At 58.3% G+C, this 24,843-nt stretch overlaps 1 protein-coding gene across 4 annotated transcripts; it reads right to left on the bottom strand.

Moving 5' to 3' along the window:
• Nucleotides 1–403: 403 nt before the first annotated feature.
• Nucleotides 404–22,935, bottom strand: CAMSAP3 (calmodulin regulated spectrin associated protein family member 3). 4 transcript variants are annotated; one of them, XM_034944770.4, is made up of 19 exons: nucleotides 22,633–22,935; nucleotides 13,240–13,493; nucleotides 12,324–12,446; nucleotides 12,146–12,241; nucleotides 11,910–11,942; nucleotides 10,851–10,898; nucleotides 10,455–10,593; nucleotides 8,110–8,249; nucleotides 7,933–8,026; nucleotides 7,795–7,849; nucleotides 7,558–7,631; nucleotides 7,141–7,210; nucleotides 5,567–7,040; nucleotides 3,386–3,525; nucleotides 2,989–3,290; nucleotides 2,088–2,187; nucleotides 1,270–1,382; nucleotides 1,047–1,165; nucleotides 404–956 (listed from the first exon to the last, which is right to left on the bottom strand). In XM_034944770.4, exons 1-19 carry the CDS (start codon nucleotides 22,778–22,780, stop codon nucleotides 651–653), a joined length of 3,828 nt encoding a protein of 1,275 aa, XP_034800661.1. In that variant the 5' UTR covers nucleotides 22,781–22,935; the 3' UTR covers nucleotides 404–650. The 4 variants fall into 4 exon arrangements, with proteins under 4 accessions (XP_034800661.1, XP_034800663.1, XP_034800662.1 ...); XM_034944772.3 differs by having other exon boundaries at nucleotides 5,567–6,989; XM_034944771.3 differs by lacking the exon at nucleotides 10,851–10,898 and having other exon boundaries at nucleotides 22,633–22,934.
• Nucleotides 22,936–24,843: the final 1,908 nt, after the last annotated feature.

The raw sequence follows: 24,843 nt of genomic DNA, 5'->3' as shown, positions 1-24,843 counted from the left end.
TGTCAAACACAGATCTCAGAGAAACCTGGAATCGCTGGCCCAGAGGTAGATGCCAGGCCTGGAAACACCAGGCTGGCCAGGGGAGACAAGATCAAGTTAGAAGTTGGCCCCATGCCAAATGCTGGTTAGGGCCAGTAACAACAGCCACACAGACCAGGAGAATCCAGCAAGTGGGGGTGGCCAAGGCCACAGGAAGGGCCAGTCGGACACCTTGAGCCCAAGAGATCAGTTCAGAGGCAGCTTCGAAACAGCCCTGGCTGGGGGCTGGGAGTGCCCTGGCTGAAGCTGCATTAGGGGATTATGGGGGTTGAAGACAGGAGTTGGTTTGAGAAAGAACAGGAGACTAAAAACACAGCCAGGGAGTGTGGGACCCCGGCCAGCCTCGGAGGGGACAAGGTTCAACTTCTCTTTAAATTATTTTATTCAAGAAGTGGGGGAGGACAGACAAGGGGACTGAGCTGAGCCCTGAGTCCCTGAACCTCCCAGCTCAGCCCCCACAGCAGGACTGGACTCAAAGTCAGAGGGTGGAGACTCCAGCCCCACCCAGACACGGTTGGGGACAGACAGGACCCAGGAATACCGACTGACTGTCCTCCAGGGGATGGCGGCCGCAGCACACAGGGCCCAGCCCATGGACCGCCCGGGTGGGGCTATTTGGGGGTGCCGCCGCCCTTCTTGGGAGTGGTAGGTTTCTTGCCCTGCCAGAGGTGTCCCTGGATGGTGAAGGCATCGACGCTCATGGACATGGTCTTGGCGGGGATCTGGGTGAAGCGCTTGCGGTCCGAGTTGTACTTGTAGATGCCTTCCACCATGGCGGGCGTGACGGTCCGGGGCCCGTACCCTGCCAGCCGCGACAGCTCCTCTGTCTCCCCCGACAGCGTGTAGAGCGCCCGGAACTGGCAGCTCGAGTCACGAAAGAGGATCAGGAAGTGGTTGGCCTTGCTTTTCTCAATTTCCTGGGTAGGAGTGCTGGAAATGGTCAGCTGGCCAAGTCAGGCCACCCACCCACCCACCAGCCCCCAACTCCCACGTGTGGGCGGGCTCACCTCCAGAATGCGATTCTTCTGCGGTTCGTTCACCTTGCCCGCCAGGCAGCAGTGTGATAGGGCATTGTGGATGATGAACTTGTTGGACTTGGCGCTGGGTTCCTTGTACAGCCGTGGACCTAGAGGGTGAGGCAGGGGGAGGGGGTGGGGGGCAGCAGGAATGAGCAGGGGCCGTGGAGGAGGGTGCCTGTTGCTCCTCACATCACCCAGAGCCCCTGCTTACCTGTGTACTCGGGCACTGATGCTGGGGAGGAGGCATTGCTGCCATTTTCCCAGTCCCGTTCGCGGCTTCCCGGCAGGCGGCTTGGGGACATGAGACCTGACGGGGAGGGAGCCCTGCAGTGGGAGAAGGATAGGATGGAGGTGGGGTCAGGATGGGATGGAGGTGGGGTCAGAGATGGGAAGCTTCCCGATGTGCAGAGGGGCCAAGGAAAAGAAGGGCCACGGCTGGGCATCGTGGCTCATGCCTGTAATCCCAGCACTTTGGGAGGCCAAAGTGGGCAGATCACTTGAGGTCGGGAGTTCGAGGCCAGCCTGGCCAACATGGTGAAACACCGTCTCTACAGGCACGGGTAACCCCAGCTACTCAGGAGGCTGAGGCACGAGAATCACTTGCACCCAGGGGGCGGAGGTTGCCGTGAGCCAAGATTGCGCCACTGCACTCCAGCCTGGGCGACACAGCGAGACTCCCTCTCAAAAAAACAAAAAAGAAAAGAAAAGAAAAGAAAAAAGGCGGGCCACACACACTGCAGAGGAGGTGGTATACACTGCACACCCTCCCAAGTCCATGCAGTGCCCCGTGCTGTCCCTCCCGCAGGAACACCTGGCACTCAGGTGCACTGAGGCACATGCTTGAGTCCTGTCTGCCAGGTACAGACTATCCCCCATGCACACATGCCTACACGCGTCCCTCCATCTCTTCATGGCGTATCCATACACTCGAGCCATACCGCCCTCTAGGTTCACCCAGATGCCCACACACCTCCCAGGCTCTGGGAGGCCACCCGGCACACGAACCCCGCCTGTGCGGGCTGAACTCACCGAGACGTGGGCCTCTTCACCCCGAGGTTATTGTGGGCCTCGTTGGCCACAGTGGACAGTGACAGGGTGGACTGGGAATAGATTTTGCTCAGCCGAGAGCCTGGGGACAGAGAGTGCAGGTCAGTGCCCACCAGAAGCCCCTGCCCTCCACAACACCCGGTCCAGCAGGCTGTGGGGGGAACAAAGGAGGAGTCAGTCCTGCCCAAGACCCCTCGGCCCTCTGCAGCACCCCTGTGGGGGGGCCCCTCTATGAGGGAGGATGCTCTGCCCAGCAGGCAAGTGGGGAGCAGCACTGGGTCAGCCCCTACTGGCAACGCCTCACCCCAAACATACTCCCAAAGGTTCCTATCCATGAAGCCACAGAAGAAAGACCCCTCATCCCACTGCACCCCACATCCCTATGGAAGTCTTTTTGTTTCTTTGTTTTATTTCTGAGACGGAGTCTCGCTCTGTTGCCCAGGCTGGAGTACGGTGGTGCAATCTTGGCTCACCGCAACCTCCACCTCCCAGGCTCAAGCGATTCTCCTGCCTCAGTCTCCCAAGTAGCTGGGACTACAGGCATGCCACCATGCCCGGCTAATTTTTGTATTTTTAATAGAGATGGGGTTTCACCATGTTGGCCAGGCTGGTCTCGAACTCCTGACCTCAGGTGATCCGCCCGCCTCAGCCTCCCAAAGTGCTGGGATTACAGGCGTGAGCCACCGCGCCCGGCCCCCTATGGAAGTCTTTACCCAAGGGACATTGTCCAACCCCACCTGAGGCCCCCTGTCACCCCACATACCCGCCCCCTCCCGGCACCCCTGCTTACATCTCCCTCCCCCTCCCCCCTTACCCATGGGGGCCTCACCCAGTGAGCCCCGGAAAGGGCACTGGGCAGGCCCCGTCCCCCAAGGGTCCTCACCCAGCAGGCCGCGGGCTGGGCTTCGTGCCAGGGCCGAGTCGTCACAGCAACCCGAGCGAGGCCGGGTGGCCCTCCGCCCGCCCCGACCTGGACCCCCGGACCCCGCAGCCCGGGGCCGCAGCACCTTATCGAGGTCGTCCATCAGCTTCAGCTGGGCCCGGCGCTCGTACTCCTGCCGCGTGAAGTCCCCCTTCCGGGGGCCCACCTCCTCCTCGGCTGGAGCCCGGGCAGCAGGGGCTGGAGTCGCCATCGGGACTGCGGACACAAGCGGGGCTGGGCCCGGGGCCTCCTCTTGGGCCAGCCTGCAGATCACAGGGAATCGGCATCAGAACCGCTCACGGGGTCCGCGGTGGCAGACAGGCCAAGGAGCGGGCGTCCCGGGCAGGCCCGGCCTCACCTCGCGGCCTCCTCCCTCCGCTGTTCCTTCTCCACCTCCTGCCACTGCTTGCGCCGCCGCGCCTCCTCTGCTCGCCGCTGCTGCCGCTCCAGCAGGCTGGCCCGCTTTTGGGCCATCTCGTCCTCAGGCTTGTCTTCATCCTGGGGACAGATGCTGAGTCCAGCCAGCCACCCCCTCCCCCAACATGGCTGGAGGCCCATCTTCCGTCCACCCAGCCTGCCCGCCACCCACTTGTGCTTTTGTTTTCATCATTGTTCTAAATGCACTTAGTTGGTGCCTACTGTATGCACAGCCCCACACTAAGTACTGGGACACAACAGGGATGGGATACACTGGGTGCCGCTCACACACACAGTGCTTAACCCAACGGGAAGACAAAGGCAGCAGACAGCAGTGAGTGCCAGCAAAAGCTCGTGTTGGGCACAGACACTCTACACTGCAGGAGGACCCCGGCCTGGCGTGGAGACACCCAGGAAGGCTTCCTGGAGGAAGTACCCTGTAGAATGATCAGGATTTAACTAGGTAGGCGTACAGGGGTACAGAGCAGAGCGTTCCAGGCAGAGGGGACAGCTAGTGCGAGGCCCTGAGGCTGGAGCAAACCTACTGGGGGGCACGGAAGTACAAGGGGGCCAGTGTGGCTGGGACACAGAGCTGAGGACAGTGGCGCAGGACTAAGTCAGAAGTGAGCACAGGCCAGGCGCGGTGGCTCACACCTGTAATCCCAGCAGTTTGGGAGGCCAAGGCAGGTGGATCACTTGAGGTCAGGGGTTCGAGACCAGCCTGGAGAAACCCTGTCTCTACTAAAAATGCAAAAATTAGCTGGGCGTGGTGGCATGCTCTTGTAGTCCCAGCTACTCGGGAGGCTGAGACAAGAGAATCACTTAAACCCAGGAGGTGGAGGTTGCACTGAACCAAGATCATGCCACTGCACTCCAGCCTGGGCCACAGAGCGAGACTCTGTCTCAAAAAACAAAAAACAGAAGAAAACAAAAAAAAAAAAAAAAAAGAAAAGGAAGTCCTCCCCAGGGCTTTGGGCTGTGCTCACTTTTTTTTTTTTTTTTTTGAGACGGAGTCTCGCTCTGGTGCCCAGGCTGGAGTGCAGTGGCGCGATCTAGGCCCACTGCAAGCTCCACTTCCTGGGTTCACGCCATTCTCCTGCCTCAGCCTCCTGAGTAGCTGGGACTACAGGCACCGGCCACCACGCCAGCTAATTTTTTGTATTTTTAGTAGAGACGGAGTTTCACCATGTTAGCCAGGATGGTCTCGATCTCCTGACCTCGTGATCCGCCCGCCTTGGCCTCCCAAAGTGCTGGGATTACAGGCATGAGCCACTGTGCCCGGCCACCCTGGGGAGGACTTTCATTCTAAAAGCAAGGGTAAGGGGAGCAGTCAAAATCCCCGACCACTCAGTGCAAAATGGCCCGGGATGGAGGCGGGCAGCAGAGGCCAGTCAGAAGGTGACCCTAGGTGTCCAGGTGAGACACGGTGGTGGCCCCGGCTGGGAAAGCCATGGGAATGGAGACAGTGGACACAGGGCAGGGCCAGGAAAGGGGGCGGTAGGAGCGTGCTGGGGGCGAGGGGGTGAAGCAGAGGATGAGCAAGGAGGTGCGCTGAAGATCCTGGTCATGTCCGTCTATCTGTCCATCACCCACCCACCCATGCAACCAGCCATTCATCCATCTGTCTATCCATGACTCCTCCCTGTTTCTCCACCCCTTCCCACATCTATCTATCCCCCTTGTCCGGCCACCCATACCTTGTTTGGGAGGGACATGACTGGGTCAGCCCCCACTGGAAACCCCTCACCCCCAAACATACCCGAGGGCCTCACTCATTAACCCACAGGGGGAGGACCTCTCACCCCACTGCACCCCCACAGCCCCTTGTGGAAGTCCTTACCCAACAGACAGGGTCAAATCCCATCTGAGGCCCCTGTCACCCCACATACCTGCCCCCCACCGTGGAAATGTCCCTTTCCCCCCCTCCCACCCATGGAGGCCTTACCCAGCCACTCACACTCTTCTGTCCACTCATACCTGGCTCCCCATCCATCCCCCACCTGCCCACCCATCCTTCAGTAAAGCCCTATTCATCCAACAGTGGGTTTGTCCACCTCCCCCCCGCCCTCACCCGCCCCCGCCCCAGGCCCAGGACCCTCCAGCCACCTGCTCGGGGACTCACCTTGTAGAAGAACCCCAGCCCCACCCGGGGCTCCCCCTCCGAAGACGCCTCCTCCTCCAAGGAATCCTCAGCACCAGCGGGGCTCCCATCTCCCTCGTCCTCGGCGGCGGGATCTGCCAGGCTGCCCAGCGGGATCTCGATGAGGCCTGGCCGGGTGGCTGGCTCCTCGGGGGGCGTCTCCTCCGCCAGGAGGATGGAAGAGCGCGTCTGCACGGGCACCTGGCTCGGCGAGAACTTGCGCAGGTGGGGGAGGCTGTCTACGTCGTGGGGTGGCGTGAGTACCCTGGTCAAGGGTGCCAGCCGCAGCTCCGCCGGCCGCGTGTGTTTCGGGCTGCGGGGTGACTGGCTGGGCCCGGGCCCAGGGCTGCGCCGGGTGGCCGGGACCCGCCGGGCGGGGCTGGGAGATGCAGCTTTGGGCCCCGTCGTGGGGCCAGGGATGACCCACGCAGCAGGTGGTGGGGCGGATCCGGGGGCCTCGGGCGGGGCCAGAAGCCGCTGCTGCTGGTCCGTGAGCCTCTGCATGTCCCGCTGCAGCGAGCTCAAGGCGGCACTCAGCTTGCTGACCGCTCGATTGTATTCCCCCAGCCCCTCGGGGGGCACCGGGCCCAGGTCTGGCGAGAAGGTCACTGCCTTGGGCCGTGAGGTTGGCTCACCCTGGCCCTCGCCTGCGGGCCGCTCCCCACCAGGGACTGGAACTGAATCGGCCTCCGCCTCTGCTTCTGCCTCCCCGGAGGCCTCCCGCGGCTGCACCTGCAGGAAGGCGCTTTTGCCCAGCCGCTGGCGGTGCTTGGCGAATATGGCCTCAATCCGTCGCTTCTGAGCCTCGATGGCTCTGCGTTTCTCCTCCAGCCGGGCGCCGAGCTCACTCATCTCCGAGCTCAGGGCCTCCGGCGGGGCCGGAGTGGACGTGGGGGACCCCGCTCCGGCCTCAGCCTCTGCCTTCACCAGCTGTTTCTTGCGTTCCGCAAAGCTGGTCATTTTCACCTCGGAGTTGGTGGCTGCTGGGGACGAAGCCACCGACTTCGGGGACCCCTCGGATGGGGCTGGCGGTTTCGATGCCTCCCCCACCAGACAGGGAGATGGTTTCGAGGGGGTCTCGGGGTGTGGCATGTACACCGGTGCTTTGGTGGGCCTGTCAGACAGTGGTTTGGAGGTCCCCTCGGGCAGGTAGGGGGAGGCCAGGGATGGCTTGGAGGGCCCCTCAGGGGAGTGGAGGTAGAAGCTGCCGTCGGCCGCCCCATCTGGGAGGAGCCGGGGCTCGGCACTGTGGATGATCTGCAGAGCCTCCTCGATGGTGGGCAGGTCACCAGGCTCCGGGGGTGGCTGCGTGGGGGTCCTGGCCGGCGCGGGACGCGGGGGGCCCAGGCTGTCCGAGCTCACAGAGCGGAGGAGCACAGGGTCTCCCATGACGACATCCACGTCGCTGTCCAGGCCAAAGGGGGTGCTGAATGACACAGCCTGGGAGAGGGGACGGCTGGGCGGCCGGAGGGAGGGGTCAGCCCCTGGGACCAGCCTCGGCCCCAACCCGCCCTAGCCTGCTCCACCCCCTACCCTGGCCTGTGAGGTCCACTCACCTGAGCTGCCGGTTCCAGGCCTTGCCCAGGGCCTCCATATGGGACATGGACGGGGAAGACTTCAGGGAGCCTGAGGGAGGCGATGAGTGGTCACTATGGGGACCCTGGGAACCCTGAGTGGGGTCAGCCAGCATCTGGGGACAACCTCTGCAAGGTCATTGGGCGAGTCACTGATGGCTCATTATATGGTCTAGTGAGACCAGAGGTTTCCAGAAACAGATACCGGGGCCATTTACTGTCACTATGGGGTACTGTGGGGCCACTGGGGAGGCCATTCTGGGGGTCACCTTGGGATGCCCAAGGGGGATATGTTGGAGAGGCTACTGGAAGGCTCACGAGGAGACAATATGAGGCCCACTGGGGCAGTCTGTGAGTGGGGGGGTCCCCCGTGACAGAAGCCACCTACCCCCTCCTCACCTGTGGATCCTCGGAGTGGGGACTGGGGGCCACCAGATGACAGAAGCGGGTGGCGGAAGGTGAAGACAGGAGAACTGTACGGAGAGACGTACCTCAGCCTCAGGACCCCCACCTCCTCCTCCGCCTCTCCCCGGGGGGAGACAACAGCATCACCCAGCTGCGTCCCAGTGCTCAGCAGGGCAGACATGGAGCCCCACACCCACGATGCCAGAGACTCGCCCAGTGTGGGGAGCGTACCTACTGCCGCTGTTGTTCTGAGGTGGGGAGGCCTCAATGCCCCGGGGGGAGGCAGCTGCAGTACAGAGAAGAGGGTCAGGCGGGGGTTTGGCTCTCCCACCCGCCCCCGACCCGGCCCCCAGGCCCCCGGGGCCTCACCGTGACCATCGGGCAAGTCCTTCACTTGTACAAAGTCGGGCTTGAGCACCTCAAAACACATGAACAACTCGGCCAGCATCACCACCAAGTTGACCTGGAGGTGGGAGGCTGGGTCAGCAGACGGGACCCCGGCCCCAGATGCCCGCCTCGGCCCAGGAGGCCCCAGGATGGCCTTACCTTGAGTGGCGGTGGGACGTACAGCAAGTCCTCAAGGGACAGGGGGCAGCCACGAGGAAGGCGAGAGGCACAGAAATCCTGCACGAGCTGGAGGTTGTACAGGCTGTCCGCCACAGACATGGGGTCCTTCAAGCAAACCTCTGTGGGGACAGGAAGAGTGGGTCCCTGACTCAATGAGGAGGAGGACGGGGCCCCAGGGAAGCCAGGGACCAGCAGCCCCCCACACACGGAAGACCTCCTATGAGCCCAGCTTCTGCCAGGTGCCCTTCGAGAGGTGAATTCTTTTTTCTTTTTTTTTGAGATGGAGTCTCGCTCTGTCACCCAGGCTGTAGTGCAGTGGCGCAATCCCAGCTCACTGCAACCTCTGCCTCCCGGGTTCAAGTGATTCTCCCACCTCAGCCTCCCGAGTAGCTGGGATTACAGGAGTGTGCCACAACACCAGGCTAATTTTTTGTGGTTTTAGTAGAGATGGGGTTTCACCGTGTTAGCCAGGATGGTCTCGATCTCCTGACTTCATGATCCAGCCGCCTCGGCCACCCAAAGTGCTGGGATTACAGGCGTGAGCCACTGTACCCAGCCGAGGTGAATTCTATGATACACCATCCTTAGGCCGGGGGTCCTTAATCCCCGGGGCGTGGCCTGTTAGGAACTGAACCATACAGCAGGTGAGCTGCAGTGAGTGTATTTACAGCCGCTCCCCGCCACTCGCAGGACCACCCGAGCCCCGCTTCCGTCAGATCAGCGGCAGCATTCGATTCTCATAGGAGCGCGAACCCTATTGTGAACCTGGCGTGTGAGGGATCTAGGTTGCACCCTCCTTATGAAAATCGAATGCCTGATGATCTGTCACTGTCTCTCATCACCCCCAGCTGGGACTGTCTAGTTGCAGGAACAAGCCCAGAGCTCCCACTGGTTCCCCATGATGATGAGTTGTAGAATTATTTCATTCTATGTTACAACGTATTAGATATAAAGTACATAATAAAGATTAACGTGCTTGAATTATCCCAAGACCACCTCCCTGCCTCCATCTGTGGAAAAATTGTCTTCCACAAAACCGGTCCCTGGAGCCAAAAAGTTGGTGACTACTGCCTTAGGCCTTTGCATCTTTCTAGAACACTCTCCCCCAAGACCTCAGCTCAAAAAGCCTTTGTGGCCAGGTGTGGTGGCTCACACCTGTAATCTTAGCACTTGGGGAGGCTGAGGCGGGAGGATGTTTGAGCCCAGGGATTCAAGACCAGCTTGGGCAACATAGCAAGACCCCATCTCTATTTTATACTTTTTTTTTTTTTTGAGATGGAGTCTCGCTCTGTTGCCCAGGCTAGAGTGCAACGGCATGGTCTTGACTCACTGCAACCTCCACTTCCTGGGTTCAAGCGATTCTCCTGCCTCAGCCTCCTGTGTAGCTGGGATTACAGGCGCCCGCCACCGCACCCGGCTAATTTCTGTATTTTTAGTAGAGACGGTTTCACCATCCTGGCCAGGCTGGTCTTGAACTCATGACCTCGTGATCCACCCGCCTCGGCCTCCCAAACTGCTGGGATTACAGGCGTGAGCCACCACACCCAGCCCTATAATTTTTTTTTTTTAATAAAAAAGAAAAAAGAGTTTTTTTTAAAAAAAGCTTTTTCTGACTACCCATTGCCTTTAGGAGTACCCAGTATCCAAAAAGTACTTCTGGGCCGGGTGCAGTGGTTCACACTTGCAATCCCAGCACTTAGGGAGGCCAAGGTAGGCAGATCACTTGAGGTCAGGAATTCGACACCAGCCTGGCCAACACGGTGAAACCCGTCTCTACTAAAAATACAAAAATTAGCCAGGCGTGGTGGCATGTGGCTGTAGTCCCAGCTACTCAGGAGGCTGAGGCAGGAGAATGGCTTGAACCTGGGAGGTGGAGGTTGCAGTGAGCCAAGATCATGCCATTACACTCCAGCCTGGGCAACAGAGCAAGACTCCCGTCTCAAAAAAAAAAAAAAGTACTTCTGGATAAACTTAGTATCTTTCTCTCCCAGCTACAGCCGTCTGTGAAGTGGGGAGTGTGTCTCTATTCTGGCTGGATCCCCAGTGCCTAAAACAAGGTCTGGCACACAGTCCACACTCCATACGTTTCATCTGCTGCAGGAATGAACTCCTGGAAGCACAGAGAGGTTTATATACTTGTGTGAGGTCACACAGCTCATTGGGGAAGAGAGAGACACAAACTCAGGCCTGCCAGTTCCGGAAGCTGCCCTCATGACCACTGCATCGTTGCTGGTCTCGCAGACCTGGGGATGGAGGGTCTAGGGGCTTGGACTTAGGATGCCCAGCTCCCCGGCACAAGATCTGGTCCACATCCATTTACTCACCCTCAAGTCGAAGCAGCTGGGGACAATAGCAGTGGATGGTGGCGGCCAGCGCGGCCCCACTGGCCAGGTCCTGGAGGCTGGTCACCGTCGGGAAGCAGGGGGCACGTCGCGCCACCACACGGTCCTTGCGGTATCGGATCTGCAGATGGGAGCCAGGTCAGGTGAGTGGCCAGGCTGGCCCCCAGGGTCAGCAGTCATGCAGGCTGGGCAGGGAGGCCTGGGGTTTCCGCCATGAGGGGGCGGGAAGCTGGGGGTCCCAGAGACAGAGTTGGGGGGCCAGCCTGGAGCAGGGGAGGGGCAGCAGCAAGAGGCAGAGGAGATGTCTTCGAGCAGCCAGGCCAGCAGCGGGGGCTGGGGACAGGGACTCCTGGGACCCCGGGGCGGGGGATACATTACCATGGGGGGTTTGCTCCCCGACTCCTTCAAACAGAAGGCAATTGCGTGCTGGGGGGAGAGGAGCAGCCATCAGCAAGGGGGAGGGGTGCTGACCTGCTGGGCCCCCAAGCCCACCTTGGGGGGGAGGGGGTAGCCCTGAACCTGGTCCTGAGCCCCGGCCGTCCAGCTCCCTGACTGCTCTGGCCGGCTTCGCGAACCCCAGCTCCTCCCAGCCCCAAGGGACCCCACAGAGTAGGAACCCCCTCTTATGCGGGGAATCCTCCTCCCACAAAAGACCCAGGCCCCCAGCTTGGGGAGAGGATGCAGAGGAAGCGGGTAGGCAGGAAGGGAACCTCCCAACCCAGGCCCCAGGGTGGGGGAAGGAGTGAGCAAAGGTGGGGACGCCAGCCAGCCCAAAATCTCCCCCACTTCCTCCTTGTTTATCTACTATGGGAGTAATTTATATGAAGCACAGAGAGGTTTAGATACTTCTGCAAGGTCACACAGCTCATTCAGGGAAGAGAGAAATTTCAACTTCCAGCTTCAGGGATGGGCCTCCTCCTCCTTTTCAAAGCTGGGATTTTTCTCTAGGGAAGCTGGGGGTCTCAGTTAGGAAAGTTATTCTATCTTCTTCTGCATTGGAGGGTCTTCCCCTTGGCCAGAGGGTGCCCTGCCTGCTAGGGTCAGGATCCACGTTTGTGATGGGCTGCAGGTCCCCCCTTCAGAAATTTATGTGGTCTCCCCACCTCGGCTAAGGGGGACAGGTTCAGGGGGTCCCACCCTCTTCATTAATGGGAACGGAGAGGGCTTGCCCTTCTGAATAACGGGAGGGGAAGTTCGTCCCCACCCATCAGTTCGCTGGGGGAGGGGTCCGCCCTCTCAGTTAATGGCCGAGATTCTACCCTTCTCTTGGTTCACAGAGGGGTTCTCCCTGTCTCCCAGGACTGGGGTCCAACCTCCTTTGCTCACAGCTTGGGGAGGTATGAGAGGGCGCGCAGACAGGCAGGCAGAAACAGACATACAGACAGACAGAGCTACAAGCAGGGCAGGCAGACGGGGCGGACAGACAGCCCCACTTACAGGAACCAGCTTCCAGTACCAGCGCGTAGGGCACTGAGGCCAGAGAGGCAGAGAGGAGGGCAGCGGGTACCGGCACAGGGGACGGGCAGGGCACAGAGAGATTGAGAGAGGGGGGAAGAAAGAGAGTGTGTCACCTCTAGCCCCCTCCCCACTTCAGGAGTGGCCAGGAAGCACAGCCCTGCCCTCCCAGATCTCCGGTCCCCCATCCTTCTGACGGTTCTATGCCCTGGCCTCACCGAGGGCTGCGCCGGGGCCGCCCCGTCTGCAGGGGCTGCTGGAGAGGCTCGCTGGGCCGCTTCCTGCTCTGTCTTCTCCTGCAGCCGCCGGACGGTCTGGAGGGCAGGGAGGGGGTCAGTGGTCTGGCCACTGGACGATGCTGGTCCCCGAACCCACCCCTGGCCCAACCCCACCTACCGTGTCCACCCAGAAAAGCAGCTTGTGCTCCAGGCTGGTCAGGGCCAAGGGACCTGGCAGGGTCTTTGTCCACTCGAAGGCAAAGGCAGCCATGAGGGCATCAATGACAGCTAGGTGGGCTCCCTGTGGGGGCAAGCGCTAGAGGGTGAGATCTGAGAGCTGCAGGAGGCGCACCTCGGCCCCCAAGGGCCTGGGAAAAGGAAGAACCTGGAGATGGGAGAGACTTGACGGGGGGGTGGGGCTTGAGGGGGCGGGGCCAGTGGTTCATGGGTGGGGCCTTAAGGGAAGGAACCAGAAATGGGGTCCCGGAAGAGCCACGCACGATGGGCGGGACTTTGAGGTCAGATGCTAGGCCTTAGGATAGGGTGGGCTGTGTACGCAAATCCTCAAGGGCCAGAGTGGCGCCTTTTTGGGGAGCTGGGTTTGATGGGAGGGGCCAGGCTTGATGGGAAGAGCTTGAGGGGAGGAGCCAGGGCTGGGGGGAAGAGCTAGGCTTAATGGACAGAGCTTGAGGGGAGGAGCCTGGACTGATGGGAGGAGCTATGTTTGATGGACAGAGCTTAAGAGACGGAGCCAAGACTGATGATAGGCGGAGCTAGGTTTGATGGACAGAGCTTAAGGGAAGGAGCCAAGACTGATAGGAGCTAGGCATAATGGATAGCGCTTGAGGGGAGGAGCCAGACCTCGTGGGAGGAACTAGGCTTAATAGCGCTTGAGGGGAGGAGCCAGGCCTGGTGGGAGGAACCTGGGGGAGGAGCCAAGCCTGATGGGAGGAGCTAGGCTTAATCGACAAAGCTTGAAAGGAGCCAGGACTGATAGAGGGAACTTGGGAGGAGCCAGGACTGGCTTGAGGAGGAGCTTGAGGGGAGGAGCTGAGCATGGTAGGCGTGGTCTAACAGGCAGTGGCGGGGCCTACCATGAGAATGGGCTGGTGCCTCAGGTCGGCCTCGCGCACCGGGCGCTCGGGCAAAGCAGGCACTGTGCCCCTCCGTGCCAGCAGGGCCAGCAGTGCAGAGGGGTTGGGGGGTGTTTCAAGCTGTGGCAGTGCCTGGCGCCAGGCTCTGCAGTAGAGCTCGGCTGAGAGCAGCAGCCGTGTCACCGGGGGCTTCACATGCTCCTGCGCGTACTGGTCGGTATAGAAGGGCTCCCACAGCTCCGGGGGCACGTGCTCTGTGGGGGCATAGAGGGGAAACACGGGGGTCAGGGTCACCAGATACAACACACACACACACACCCCACATGGCCCGGATTAAGAGTGGGTCTGGACCAGGGAGGATGGCATTGGGAAAGGAGAAAGGGGATCTGGGCTGAGAGTGCAGATGTGCAGGAGTTTGCTGGAGGAAGGGGTGATGGCGTCGTAGGCAGAGGGGCCTGCAGATGCAAAGCCCAGCAGGTGGGAGAGAACACGGTGCCTCAGGGAGCTGATGGGCACTTAGAGTGGAAAGGAGGGGAGGCTACCCCCAATACCAGGCCAGCTGGACTGGCTCTTGTAGGTCCCAGGAAAGACAATAACATCGGCAATCCTAAGAGCCTTCCTGCTCTTGCCAATGTAGACTCACTGAGCCTTACATCAACGCTAGGAGGCAGCCAGGGCCCAACTGGCAACCCCCATGTTACAGAGGAGGAAACTGAGGCACAGAGAAGGAAAGTCCCTTGCTCCAGGCCAAATAACTCTTCAACACCAGGACTGGGGTTAGACCCAGCAAACTGGACGCCCTCTCTTAGCTTGCAGGCAGGGGGGGATGAGTTGGGGGCACACAGGCGAGCAGGGGAGGTGGGCACACCACAGGCACATCGAGGGAGTTGAGTGATGTAAACCTGGTGATTGAAGGGAGGAGGCAAGGGACAGAGAGGGAGGTAGCCAGGAGCTTGCTGGGTCTGAGAGAGAAGAGGGAAGAGAGGGGTAATGACTGAGCTGGGGTGCAGGAGGAATGGGAGGTGAAGGGGTGAAATTGAATGTGAGGGGCTTTGAGGACATCCTTGAGGCAGATTATATGAAAGGCTGGGGCTTAGAGAGATGGTGAGGTCACATCATAGAGACAGCCTGAGGTCCCTAAATAGGACAATGGGAAGAGGCGTGAGGAAGCCCCAGGTGGACAGTGGGCTGGGGGCAGAAATCCACGTAGGACCAAGAGTGGAGAGGAGAAGGCCAGGAAGGCTTGGCAGGGGTTGGGGAAGAGGTGACTGAAATCAACAGCAGGGAATCTGTCCAGCTCTTGTTCTAATCTGCACAGCTTTTGTGGTTTTTTGGAGATAAGAGTCTCTCTGTCACCCAGGCTGGAGGGCAGTGGTGCAATCTTGGCTCACTGCAACCTCTGCCTCCCGGGCTCGAATGATTCTCCTGCCTCAGACTCCCAAGTAGCTGGGATTACAGGTGCGATGCTGCCATACCCGGCTAATTTTTGTATGTTGTAGAAACAGGGTTATCACCATTTTGGCCGGGCTGGTCTTGAACTCCTGACCTCAAGCGATCTGCTCACCTCGGCCTCCCAAAGTGCTGGGATTACAGGCGTGAGCCACCACGCCCAGCCTGCACAGCCTTCTCTGTTTGTTTGAGTTTTTGCTGGAGTGCAGTGGCATGATCATGGCTCACTGCAACCTGAACTCCGGGCTCAAGGGATCCTCCCTGCCTCAGCCTCCTGAGTAGCTGGGACCGCAGGCACGTGCCACCACACCCAGCCAATTTTTAAATTTTTTTGTAAAGATGGAAGCCTCACCATGTTGCTCAGGCTGGTTTCGAATTTCCTGGCCTCAAATGATCCACCTGCCTCGGCTTCCCAAAGTGCTGGGATTATAGGGGTAATCCACTGTGCCCAGACTTGTTTTGTATATTGGGGTTCTGTGTGTGTGTTTGAAAGAACGGGGTGGGGGCCGGGTGCAGTGACTCATGCCTGTAATCCCAGCACTTTGGGAAAACAAGGTAGGCAGATCTTTTAAGGTCAGGAGTTCAAGACCAGCCTTGTCAACATGGTGAAACCCCATCTCTACTAAAAATACAAAAATGAGCTGGGCATGGTGGCACACGCCTATAATCCCAGCTACTCGGGAAGCCGAGGCAGGAGAATCGCTTAAATCTGGGAGGCAGAGGTTGCAGCCAGCTGAGATTGCACCACTGCACTCCAGCCTGGGTGATAGAGCAAGCCTCTGTCTTAAAAAAAAAAAAAAGAAAGAAAGAAAAGAAAAGAAAGAACAGGGTAAGGAGTTCTAGTGGTTCAGAACATATTTGAACGTGACTTCTCCACCTGTGAGGACCCAGGCACTCTTGGCTGCCTTCTGTCCCTCCCTGTCCTGGCTCCTTTCCCACCTTCTAAAACCACACTGGACCGTCCCACTTAACGCGCCTCCCGCATGTAGACTTGGACCTTCTTTTTGCCCCTCTCATCTTGGCTCCTTGAAAGAAGAGGTATTTCAGGCTCACTTCCTCCCTGCCCTCCCAGCCCCCCTCCACCTCTCCCTCAATTTCCCTGAGCTCAGTGCTGCTCTCATGGCTTCCGGTCTCCCCAAGGCCAGCAGGGACCTCCAAAGCATATCTGTGGGCCCGTATCTCGCCTGGGCTCTGTGCCCAGTGCCTCCTTCTTCCAGAAACCTTCCTCCCACGGGCGTCTCCTTGTAAATGGACATGCCCCACCCCCACCCCAGGCCACCCTACCCCGTGACGGCTTCCAGGGCCACCTGAAGACTGCAACAGCGGCTGCCATGGGCCCCACTGCGCCCTGGGCATCTCCCATAATTCTCAACATCTCACCCACACCTCCCCTCCTCCCTGCCCCCAAGGCAGTGAGAAATCACCCTCCCTCCCTTTCTTTACGCCCTCACCCCACATTTAATGCGTCCTTGGCTTTCAACTTCCTGATATCTCCCAAATCCAAACCCTCCTCTCTACCTCCCCAGCCCCGGCCTTGGGCATGTCTTGCTCCCACCAGCAAAATCACACGTGTTTCTTTCCTACAGGACTTTTTAGGGCCTTTAAGATGAAAAACAAGAAACAAAAAACACCAAAACCTTAAGCTAGGGCTACACTGACATTTATCAGACACTTATTATACACCGATGTTCTTCCACCTTGGTTCGTTGGTACTTGGGGCTGGAAAATTCTTTGTATTCAGGGGATGCTGTCCTGTCCTGTACACTGTGAGATGTTTAGCAAAATCTCTGGTCTGTATTTACTAGACGTCAGTAGTACATTCCTCCCAAGTAATGACAACCGCAAATGTCCCCAGACACTGCCAAATGTCAATTAAGTGTCAAAATCATCACCAGTTGAGAACCACTGCCTTATACTATAAACTTATTCTATTTTTCTTTCCTTTTTTTTTTGAGACAATCTTGCTCTGTCACCCAGGCTGGAGTGCAGTGGTGCCATCTCGGCTCACTGCGACCTCTGCTTCCCAAGTTCAAGCCAGTCTCCTGCTTCAGCCTCCCAAGTAGCTGGGACTACAGGCGTGCACCACCATGCCCGGCTAATTTTTGTATTTTTAGTAGAGATGGGGTTTCACCACGTTGACCAGGCTGGTCTCAAACCCTGACGTCAAGCGACCCACCCACCTTAGCCTCCCAAAGTTCTGGGATTACAGGCATGAGCCACCACACCTGGTCCCACTTTCTTTTTATTTTATTTATTCATTTATTTTATTTTATTTTATTTTAGAGATGGGGTCTCACTATGTTGCTCAGGCTGGTCTTGAACTCCTGAGTTCAAGGGACCCTCCCACCTCGGCCTCCTGAGTAGCTGGGACTACAGGCATGTGCTACCACACCTGGCTAAAATGTTTACTGAGCATTATTTACAGCAGAACACTGCTGTCTGATAGAAATACAATGTGCCCAGACTGGCCAACATGGTGAAACCCCACCTCTACTAAAAATACAAAAATTAGCTGGGCGTGGTGGCGCATGTCTGTAATCCCAGCTACTCAGGAGGCTGAGGCATGAGAATCACTTGAACCCAGGAGGCGGAGGCTGTGGTGAGCCGAGATTGTGCCCCAGCACTCCAGCCTGGGCCACAGAGCAAGATGCTGTCTCAAAAAGAAAAAAAAGGAAATATAATGCGTATAATGTGAGCCCAATGAGCCGTCAAGTTTCCTAGAAGCCACATTACATATGTAGAAACAATAAGAATTTAGTAATATATTTCATTGACCCAAGACATATCCCACTCTTATTTTAACATGTAATCAACATAAAAATATTATTCATAAGATATTTTACACTGGTTTTTGTTGTTTGTTTTTGGACCAAGTCTTTGGAACCCTGAGTATATTTTACATTTACAGCGCATCTTGGTTCAGATCAACCACATTTCAAGTGACTCAGTAGCCACATCTGGCTGGTGGCCACCATATTGAATAGCACAGGTCTACAACATAGCTAGGATGGATGGATGGATGGATGGATAAATGGATGAATGGGTGGGTGGATGGATGGATGGATGGATGGATAAATGGATGAATGGGTGGGTGGAGGGATGGATGGATGGATGGATAAATGGATGAATGGGTGGGTGGATGGATGGATGGATGAATGGGTAGGTGGATGGACGGATAGATGGATGGGTAGATGGGTGGGTGGGTGGATGGGTGGATAAGTGGATGGGTGGGTGGGTGGAAGGGTGGGAGGATGGGTGGGTGGGTGGATGGATGGGTGGATGGAAGGGTGGGTGGATGGAAGGGTGGATGGATGAGTGGATGAGTGGGTGGATGGATGAGTGGATGAGTGGGTGGGTGGATGGATGAGTGGGTGGGTGGATGGATGAGTGGGTGGGTGGATGGATGAGTGGATGAGTGGGTGGGTGGATGGATGAGTGGGTGGGTGTGTGGGTGGATGGATGAGGGGGTGGGTGGGTGGATGGATGGATGGGTAGACGAGTGGGTGGGTGGATGGGTGGATAGGTGGATGGGTGGGAGGGTGGGTGGATGGATGCGGGGGTGGGTGGGTGGGTGGATGGATGGATGGGCGGGTGGATGGATGAGTCGGCGGGTGGATGGATGAGTGGGCGGGTGGATGGATGGGTGGATGGGTGGGTGGATGAGTGGGTGGGTGGGTGGATGAGTTGGTGGGTGGGAGGGTGGGAGAGTGGGTGGGTGGATGGATGAGTGGGTGGGTGGATGGGTGGATGGATGAGTGGGTGGGTGGGTGGATGGATGAGTGGGTGGGTGGATGGGTGGATGGATGAGTGGGTGGGTGGGTGGAAGGATAGATGGGTGGGTGGGTGGATGGATGGACGGATGGGTAGATGGGTGGGTGGGTGGATGGGTGGATAGGTGGATGGGTGGGAGGGTGGGTGGGTGGATGGCTGGGTGGGGGTGTGGGTAGGTGGATGGATGGGTGGGTGGATGGATGGATGGGCGGGTGGATGGATGAGTGGGCAGGTGGATGGATGAGTGGGCGGGTGGATGGATGAGTGGGCGGGTGGATGGATGGGTGGATGGGTGGGTGGGTGGATGAGTGGGTGGGTGGGTAGGTGGATGAGTTGGTGGGTGGGTGGGTGGATGGATGGATGGATGGGTGGATGGGTGGGTGGATGGATGGGTGGATAGGTGGATGGGTGGGTGGGAGAGTGTGTGGGTGGGTAGGTGGGTGGGTGGGTGGATGGATGGGCAGGTGGATGAGTGGGTGGATGGATGAGTGCGTGGTTGGATGGATGAGTGGGGTGGGTGGATGGATGAGTGTGTGGGTGGATGAGTGCGTCGGTGGATGGATGAGTGGGGTGGGTGGATGGATGAGTGGGGTGGGTGGGTGGATGGATGGATGGATGGATGAATGAATGGGTGGGTGGATGGATGGATGAGTGGGTGGATGGATGGGTGGATGGATGAGTACGTGGGTGGATGGATGAGTGGGGTGGGTGGATGGATGGGTGGGGTGGGTGGGTGGATGGATGAGTGCAGTGGGTAGGTGGGTGGATGGATGGATGGATGAATGAATGGGTGGGTGAATGGATGGATGGATGGATGAGTGGGTGGATGGATGGGTGGATGGATGAGTGCGTGGGTGGATGGATGAGTGGGGTGGGTGGGTGGGTGGAAGGATGAGTGTGGTGGGTGGGTGGATGGATGGATGAATGAATGGGTGGGTGGATGGATGGATGAGTGGGTGGATGGATGGGTGGATGGATGAGTGCGTGGGTGGATGGATGAGTGGGGTGGGTGGATGGATGAGTGGGGTGGGTGGATGGATGAGTGCAGTGGGTAGATGGGTGGGTGGATGGATGGATGAATGAATGGGTGGGTGGATGGATGGATGAGTGGGTAGATGGATGGGTGGATGGATGGATGGAAGGCTGATTGAGACAGGATCTTACTCTATTGCCCAGGCTGGAGTGCAGTGGCGTGATCATAGCTGACTGTACCCTGGAACTCCTGGGCTCAGGCAATCCTCCTGCCTCAGCCTCCTGAGTAGCTGGGACTACAAGCCCATGCCACCACACCCAACCATTTATTTATACCATGACCTTCCCTGCATCCAGTCATTTAATCCTTACGACACTTATTATTATACCCCTTGTACAGACGAGAAAACCAAGGCCTGGAGAGCTGAGATAATTTGTCTAGGATAAAAATGTCCAACATGAACTCGAGTTTCCCTCACATATCACACATCTGTTCTGAAGGCATAAAGAACTGCATGGGGTGTTTTCCAAATGTGTTTAACATGGAACCCTTTGTTTTTTGAGACAGAGTCTCTCTCTTTCACCCAGGCTGGAGTGCAATGGTGCGATCTCGGCTCACTGCAACCTCCGCCTCACAGGTTCAACAATTCTCCTGCCTCAGCCTCCAAAGTAGCTGGGACTACAGGCGTGCGCCATCATGCCCGGCTAATTTTTGGATTTTTAGTAGAGACGGGGATTCACCGTGTTGGCCAGGCTTGGAACCCTTTCTTATCTAATCTCCGAGCTTGTGTTCTGCTTTTATTTCTGCACAGCCTTCTCACACCTGTGCCTTGGAGTTGCCAGAACTATCCCTTCCTCTGAGCCATCACTACTCCCACGGGGCCACGGCATACCTGATCTTGTCAGTTCCCAACACCGTCCGTGGCTCCCCAGTACCCTTGGATCCACAACCAGGGGCCTGAAGGGCCTTCCTCAGTCTGACCAGCCTCCCTTATCTCCCACCGCCACCCCGGGGACCTGCATCTTCTTCTCTGAGAACTCCCTGCTGGTCCACACTCCGAGCCTTTGCCCACTGCCCACACATCTCTTCTCCAAGTCAAACTTCCATACATCCTTCCAGACTCAAATCTTTCCACCTGTGGGATCTCTTCCCTCCCTGGAAGATTTCAAGAATTTCCTTCCCCAGGCCCCGCTGGCCAGCTTCTCTATGATCTGGTTTCCTGCCCATCCCCCTCTGCCCCATATCCATCCCCTGCCATCTCCTCTACACCCTGAGCGCCCAGCCCGGCACCTGATAGGTATCATACCGTCAAGAGTCCCCAGAGCTCATGAATCTTGTAGAACTCTGCTCCCATTTCCTTCAGCCCTTCTCCTCTTTTTAGGGGAGTGGAACAGGGAACAGATTGAACTTGACCCTCACGGTAGAGGCAGCCACTGCCGTGTGTCACACAGCAGAGGGAGCTGGGTCAACAAGAACAGAACTGGGTGAGTCAGGGCACTGGGAGCTCACCAACACCCCTCATCAGAAGTTTGCTTTGCTTTCTTCAAAATGGGATAATTTCTACTCTGATTCCTGGCCAGGGGATAATGGATAACGTTAATATTATTCATCAAAATATACCACCGCCAATCACACCAGCAGCGAGCAACCGTTTCGCATGTATCGCGCGCCCCGTGCCACGTGAAGAATTCTGTGGTCATTACGGCTTTTATGCCTCCCAGCAACCTTGCAAAGAGGTAACGGGGGTCTCCATCACTGGAGCAGTGCCCTACACATAGTAAGTGCCCCTGCCCCACAAACATTTGCAAAACAGATAAGTCTGTGAATGAACGCCTTCTTTTATAGAAGGGGAAACAGAAGCTCAGATAATTGGGATAATTCGCATTCTGGTGCAGCTGGACTTCACATTCAATTCTGACACTCCACGTTGAGTTCTCTACAGCCTGGTAACCTTGGAAGTGAGGAGCTGGGGCTGTCCTGGCTGTCCAATGCCCAATCTCTTTCTTCCTCAAGCAAATATCTGCAGGGAGGTAGACCCCAGAGTGGGAAATGCATGCATGGAACGGCGCAGACAGAGACTGTCTGGGAGAAAGAGGGACAGGCTGGGGCGGAACCAGGAGACGGACAGCTGTCACTGAGACCCACACCCAGAACAGGTTGATCTGGGAAGGCCAGGGAGAGGGGGGATGGGCTGTGCCAACACCAGTGGGCAGAACCAGTGGGAGAAAAGGATGTACCCCCCACAGCTCCCCGCTGGAAAGCCCAGACCTTAATTAACCCCTGTCTTCTCCGGCCAGGCCCTGACTCCTAGCTCTGGCCTGGGGTTGTGAAGCTGCCCAAAGCCGAGACTGAGTGTTTCCAGGGCCTCTAATCCCGGGGACCCGGGATTACAGCATCCTCCCCATTAGGGTGGCTCGGGTTCTCAGGCAAGCGGGCCTGGGGGAGGGAGTGAAGGATCTGCTCTAATGGGAGAAGGCCCCGCAGCCGGGAGGAGGGGGGGCCCACCCCAGGCGATCTTGTCCTACCCATTTCCCTTCAGCTGGGCTCGCCAACCTCCCCAGTAAAATGGGGCCATAAGTCGCAGCTGCCAGGCGCTGGAGGGGGCTATGGAGGCGAAAGAGGGGGTTCCCAGAGCTCCCCGGTCGCCGCCCGCAGCGCGGCCAGGGCCGACGCGGGGTGTGTGTTGGGGCCTGGGGGTCGTGCGGTGGTGGAGACCGGAGCGCTCGAGACCCCCCAGCGAGGTCGGGGTCTGGCTCTCCAGGGTGTGTGGCGGGGGAAGAGACCGAGAGGAGATCCTCGCAGGGGCGTGATGTGTGTAAAAGAGAAGAAGGCGTGCAAGGGAAGGCCTTGGGGGTGCGGGAGGCGGGAACGAGAGGTCCGCACGGGGAGACCCCACCCGGCCCGCAGACCCCGCCGGGCTCACCTGGAGGCTTGGACGCCGGGGACCCCCGCGCGGAGCTGGGCCGCGGGCCCCACCCCCACCGCGCTCCCGCAGCCGGCGGGGCAAAGTCCACCGCCCGGGCCGAGCAGGAAGCTCGGAGGCCCCGGCGCGGCAGGGGCCCGAGCCCGGGGACCCCCGGCGGCCGGCGCTATTGTTCCCACGGCCCCCTGCCTTCCCGGCCCGGCGCCCCGCCCCCCCCCCCCAGCACCTGCCGCGCCCGGCCCGCCGCCCCCCACCCCGGTCCGCCGAGCCTCGGTACCTGCGCCCCCGAACGCGGCCCGCAGCACCCACGCCAGGCTGGCCGCCGCCTTGGCCCGCGAGAAATCGTACTGGTCCAGCGACTTGATCTCGGGCACTAGAAAGGTCCTCCGCAGCGGCCCGGGCCCGGGGGGCGCCGCCTCCACCATGGCGGCGCCGGGGCTGCGGGCGCCGGGTCCGCGCTCGGACTGGGCTGGGCTGGGCTGCACCGCGCTCGCGCCCCAGCCGGGCCCGCTGCTGCTACAGCCGCTGCTGCCGCCGCCGCCGCCGCTGCTGAGCCAGGTGCGGCCACTTGCGCTGGCGACGCTGCGTCGGGCCCGCCCCGGGGAGGAGCCCAGGTGCGCCCCGCCCCCGAACCCGGACCCGGACCCTGGCGCGCCCCTGCGCCCCGCCCGGGCCCCTCACTGCAGGGTGCACGGAGCAGCAGGGGCGGGGCGGAGGGGGGCGGAGGGGGGCGGCCTGGACTGCGGCGATGGTGGAGGGAGCTTGCGGAGGACTGAGTGTGTATGTGTGCGCGCGCGCGTGTGTGAGTGTGTGCGCGCGCGCCTAGCTTACTGGAAAGGATTAGGGACCCTCTGTGTGTGCCAGCCCCAGTGTCTACCCTTAGGCGTAGGAGCTCCTGCAAGTGCTTGCAATAAACGCCGGCCCTCAGGCAGAGAGTGGTTGGGTGCACCTGTTTCTGATTATGTTGGTGAAGGCACAAGAATATGTGTGTCTTCGTATCTGTGTATCTCTGAATACATTTGGGTGGTGACCAAGTGTATTGGGGGGTGTCTAGGGGTGTGTGTGTCTGGGGTATGTATCTGGGCACGTGTAAGTGTGTGTTTAATTTGTTGTGTGTACAAGGATCTGTATTATATAGATGTCTGAATCCTGAGGATGGATGGAAGTGATGAGTGTGTGTCTGTTTTTTGTTTTTGTTTTTGTTTTTTTTTGAGACAGGGTCTCACTCACTCTGTCTCCCAGGCTGGAGTGCAGTGGCGCGATCTCGGCTCACTGCAACCTCCGCCTCCCAGGCTCAAGCGATTCTCCTGCCTCAGCCTCCCGAGTAGCTGGGATTACGGGGATGCGCCACCACTCCCGGCTAATTTTTGTATTTTTAGTAGAGTTGGGGTTTCCCCATGTTAGCCAGGCTAGTCTCAAACTCCTGACCTTAGGTGATCCACCCGCCTCAGCCTCCCAAAGTGCTGGGATTACAGGCGGCAGCCACCGTGCCCGGCTGTGTGTGTGTTTTTGGAGTGCTGTGAGTATGTCTATCTCTGTGCATCTGAACGTACTGGTGTGTTGTATGAGGCTGTTATTGATGCCTCTGTCAATGCAGGAGTATGGAGAGACATTGAGAGTGTGTGTATTTCAGGCCGAGAGCGGTGGCCACGAGTGTAATCCCAGCACTTTGGGAGGCCAAGGCGGGCAGATCACTTGAGGCCAGGAGTTCAAGAGTAGCCTGGCCAACATAGCAAAACCCCGTCTCTACTAAAAATAAATTTTTTAAAAATTAGCCGGGCATAGTGGTGCATGCCTGTAATCCCAAGTACTCGGGAGGCTGAGGCGGGAGAATCGCTTGAACCAGGGAGGCAGAAGCTGAGATAGTGCCACTGCACTCCAGCTTGGCCAACAGAGTGAGACTCTGTCTCAAAAAAAAAAAAAAGTGTGTATATTTCTGCAAGAGTGTGACTATTTGTGTCTGAGTGTCCTTGCGTAGCTGTACTGGGTGTATTTGCAAGTGTCTTCGTGTATTATTCTGGTATCTGCAGTGTGTGCTGGGAGAAGGCTCTGTGTGGAGGTAAGGATGTGTGTCTAAGTGGGTTTGTATTTGAGTATGTGAATCTGGCTATATGCACATGGATGTGTGATTGATTGATTGATTGATTTTTTGAGACGGAGTCTCACTCTATCGCTCAGGCTGGAGTGCAGTGGCGCGATCTTGGCTCACTGCAAGCTCTGCCTCCTGGGTTCATGCCATTCTCCTGCCTCAGCCTCCCAAGTAGCTGGGACTACAGGCACCCGCCACCACACCTGGCTGGTTTTTTGTATTTTTTATTAAGTAGAGACCGGGTTTCACCGTGTTAGCCAGGATGGTCTCGATCTCCTGACCTCGTGATCCACCCACCTCGGCCTCCTGAAGTGCTGGGATTACAGGCTTGAGGCACTGCGCCCGGCAGATGTGTGATTTATGATGAGCAGTTCCTGACTATATTTTTGTGCATATATG

The sequence above is a fragment of the Pan paniscus genome, chromosome 20, assembly GCF_029289425.2.
Source record: "Pan paniscus chromosome 20, NHGRI_mPanPan1-v2.0_pri, whole genome shotgun sequence".
In the NCBI taxonomy this organism is placed as follows: Eukaryota; Metazoa; Chordata; class Mammalia; order Primates; family Hominidae; genus Pan; species Pan paniscus.
The sequence above is the reverse complement of the archived record's forward strand: the minus strand, read 5'-3'. Positions and strand labels throughout refer to the sequence as shown.

What these genes read in the sequence shown, in the direction of transcription:
- CAMSAP3 (XM_034944770.4), bottom strand. Translation starts at nt 22,780, where the DNA reads ATGGTGGAGGCGGCGCCCCCCGGGCCCGGGCCGCTGCGGAGGACCTTT. An exon ending in TGCTTTTCTGGGTGGACACG is followed by an intron (nt 12,242 to 12,323) that starts GTAGGTGGGGTT and finishes CCTGCCCTCCAG; the next exon opens with ACCGTCCGGCGGCTGCAGGA. An exon ending in AGAAGAATCGCATTCTGGAG is followed by an intron (nt 957 to 1,046) that starts GTGAGCCCGCCC and finishes ACTCCTACCCAG; the next exon opens with GAAATTGAGAAAAGCAAGGC.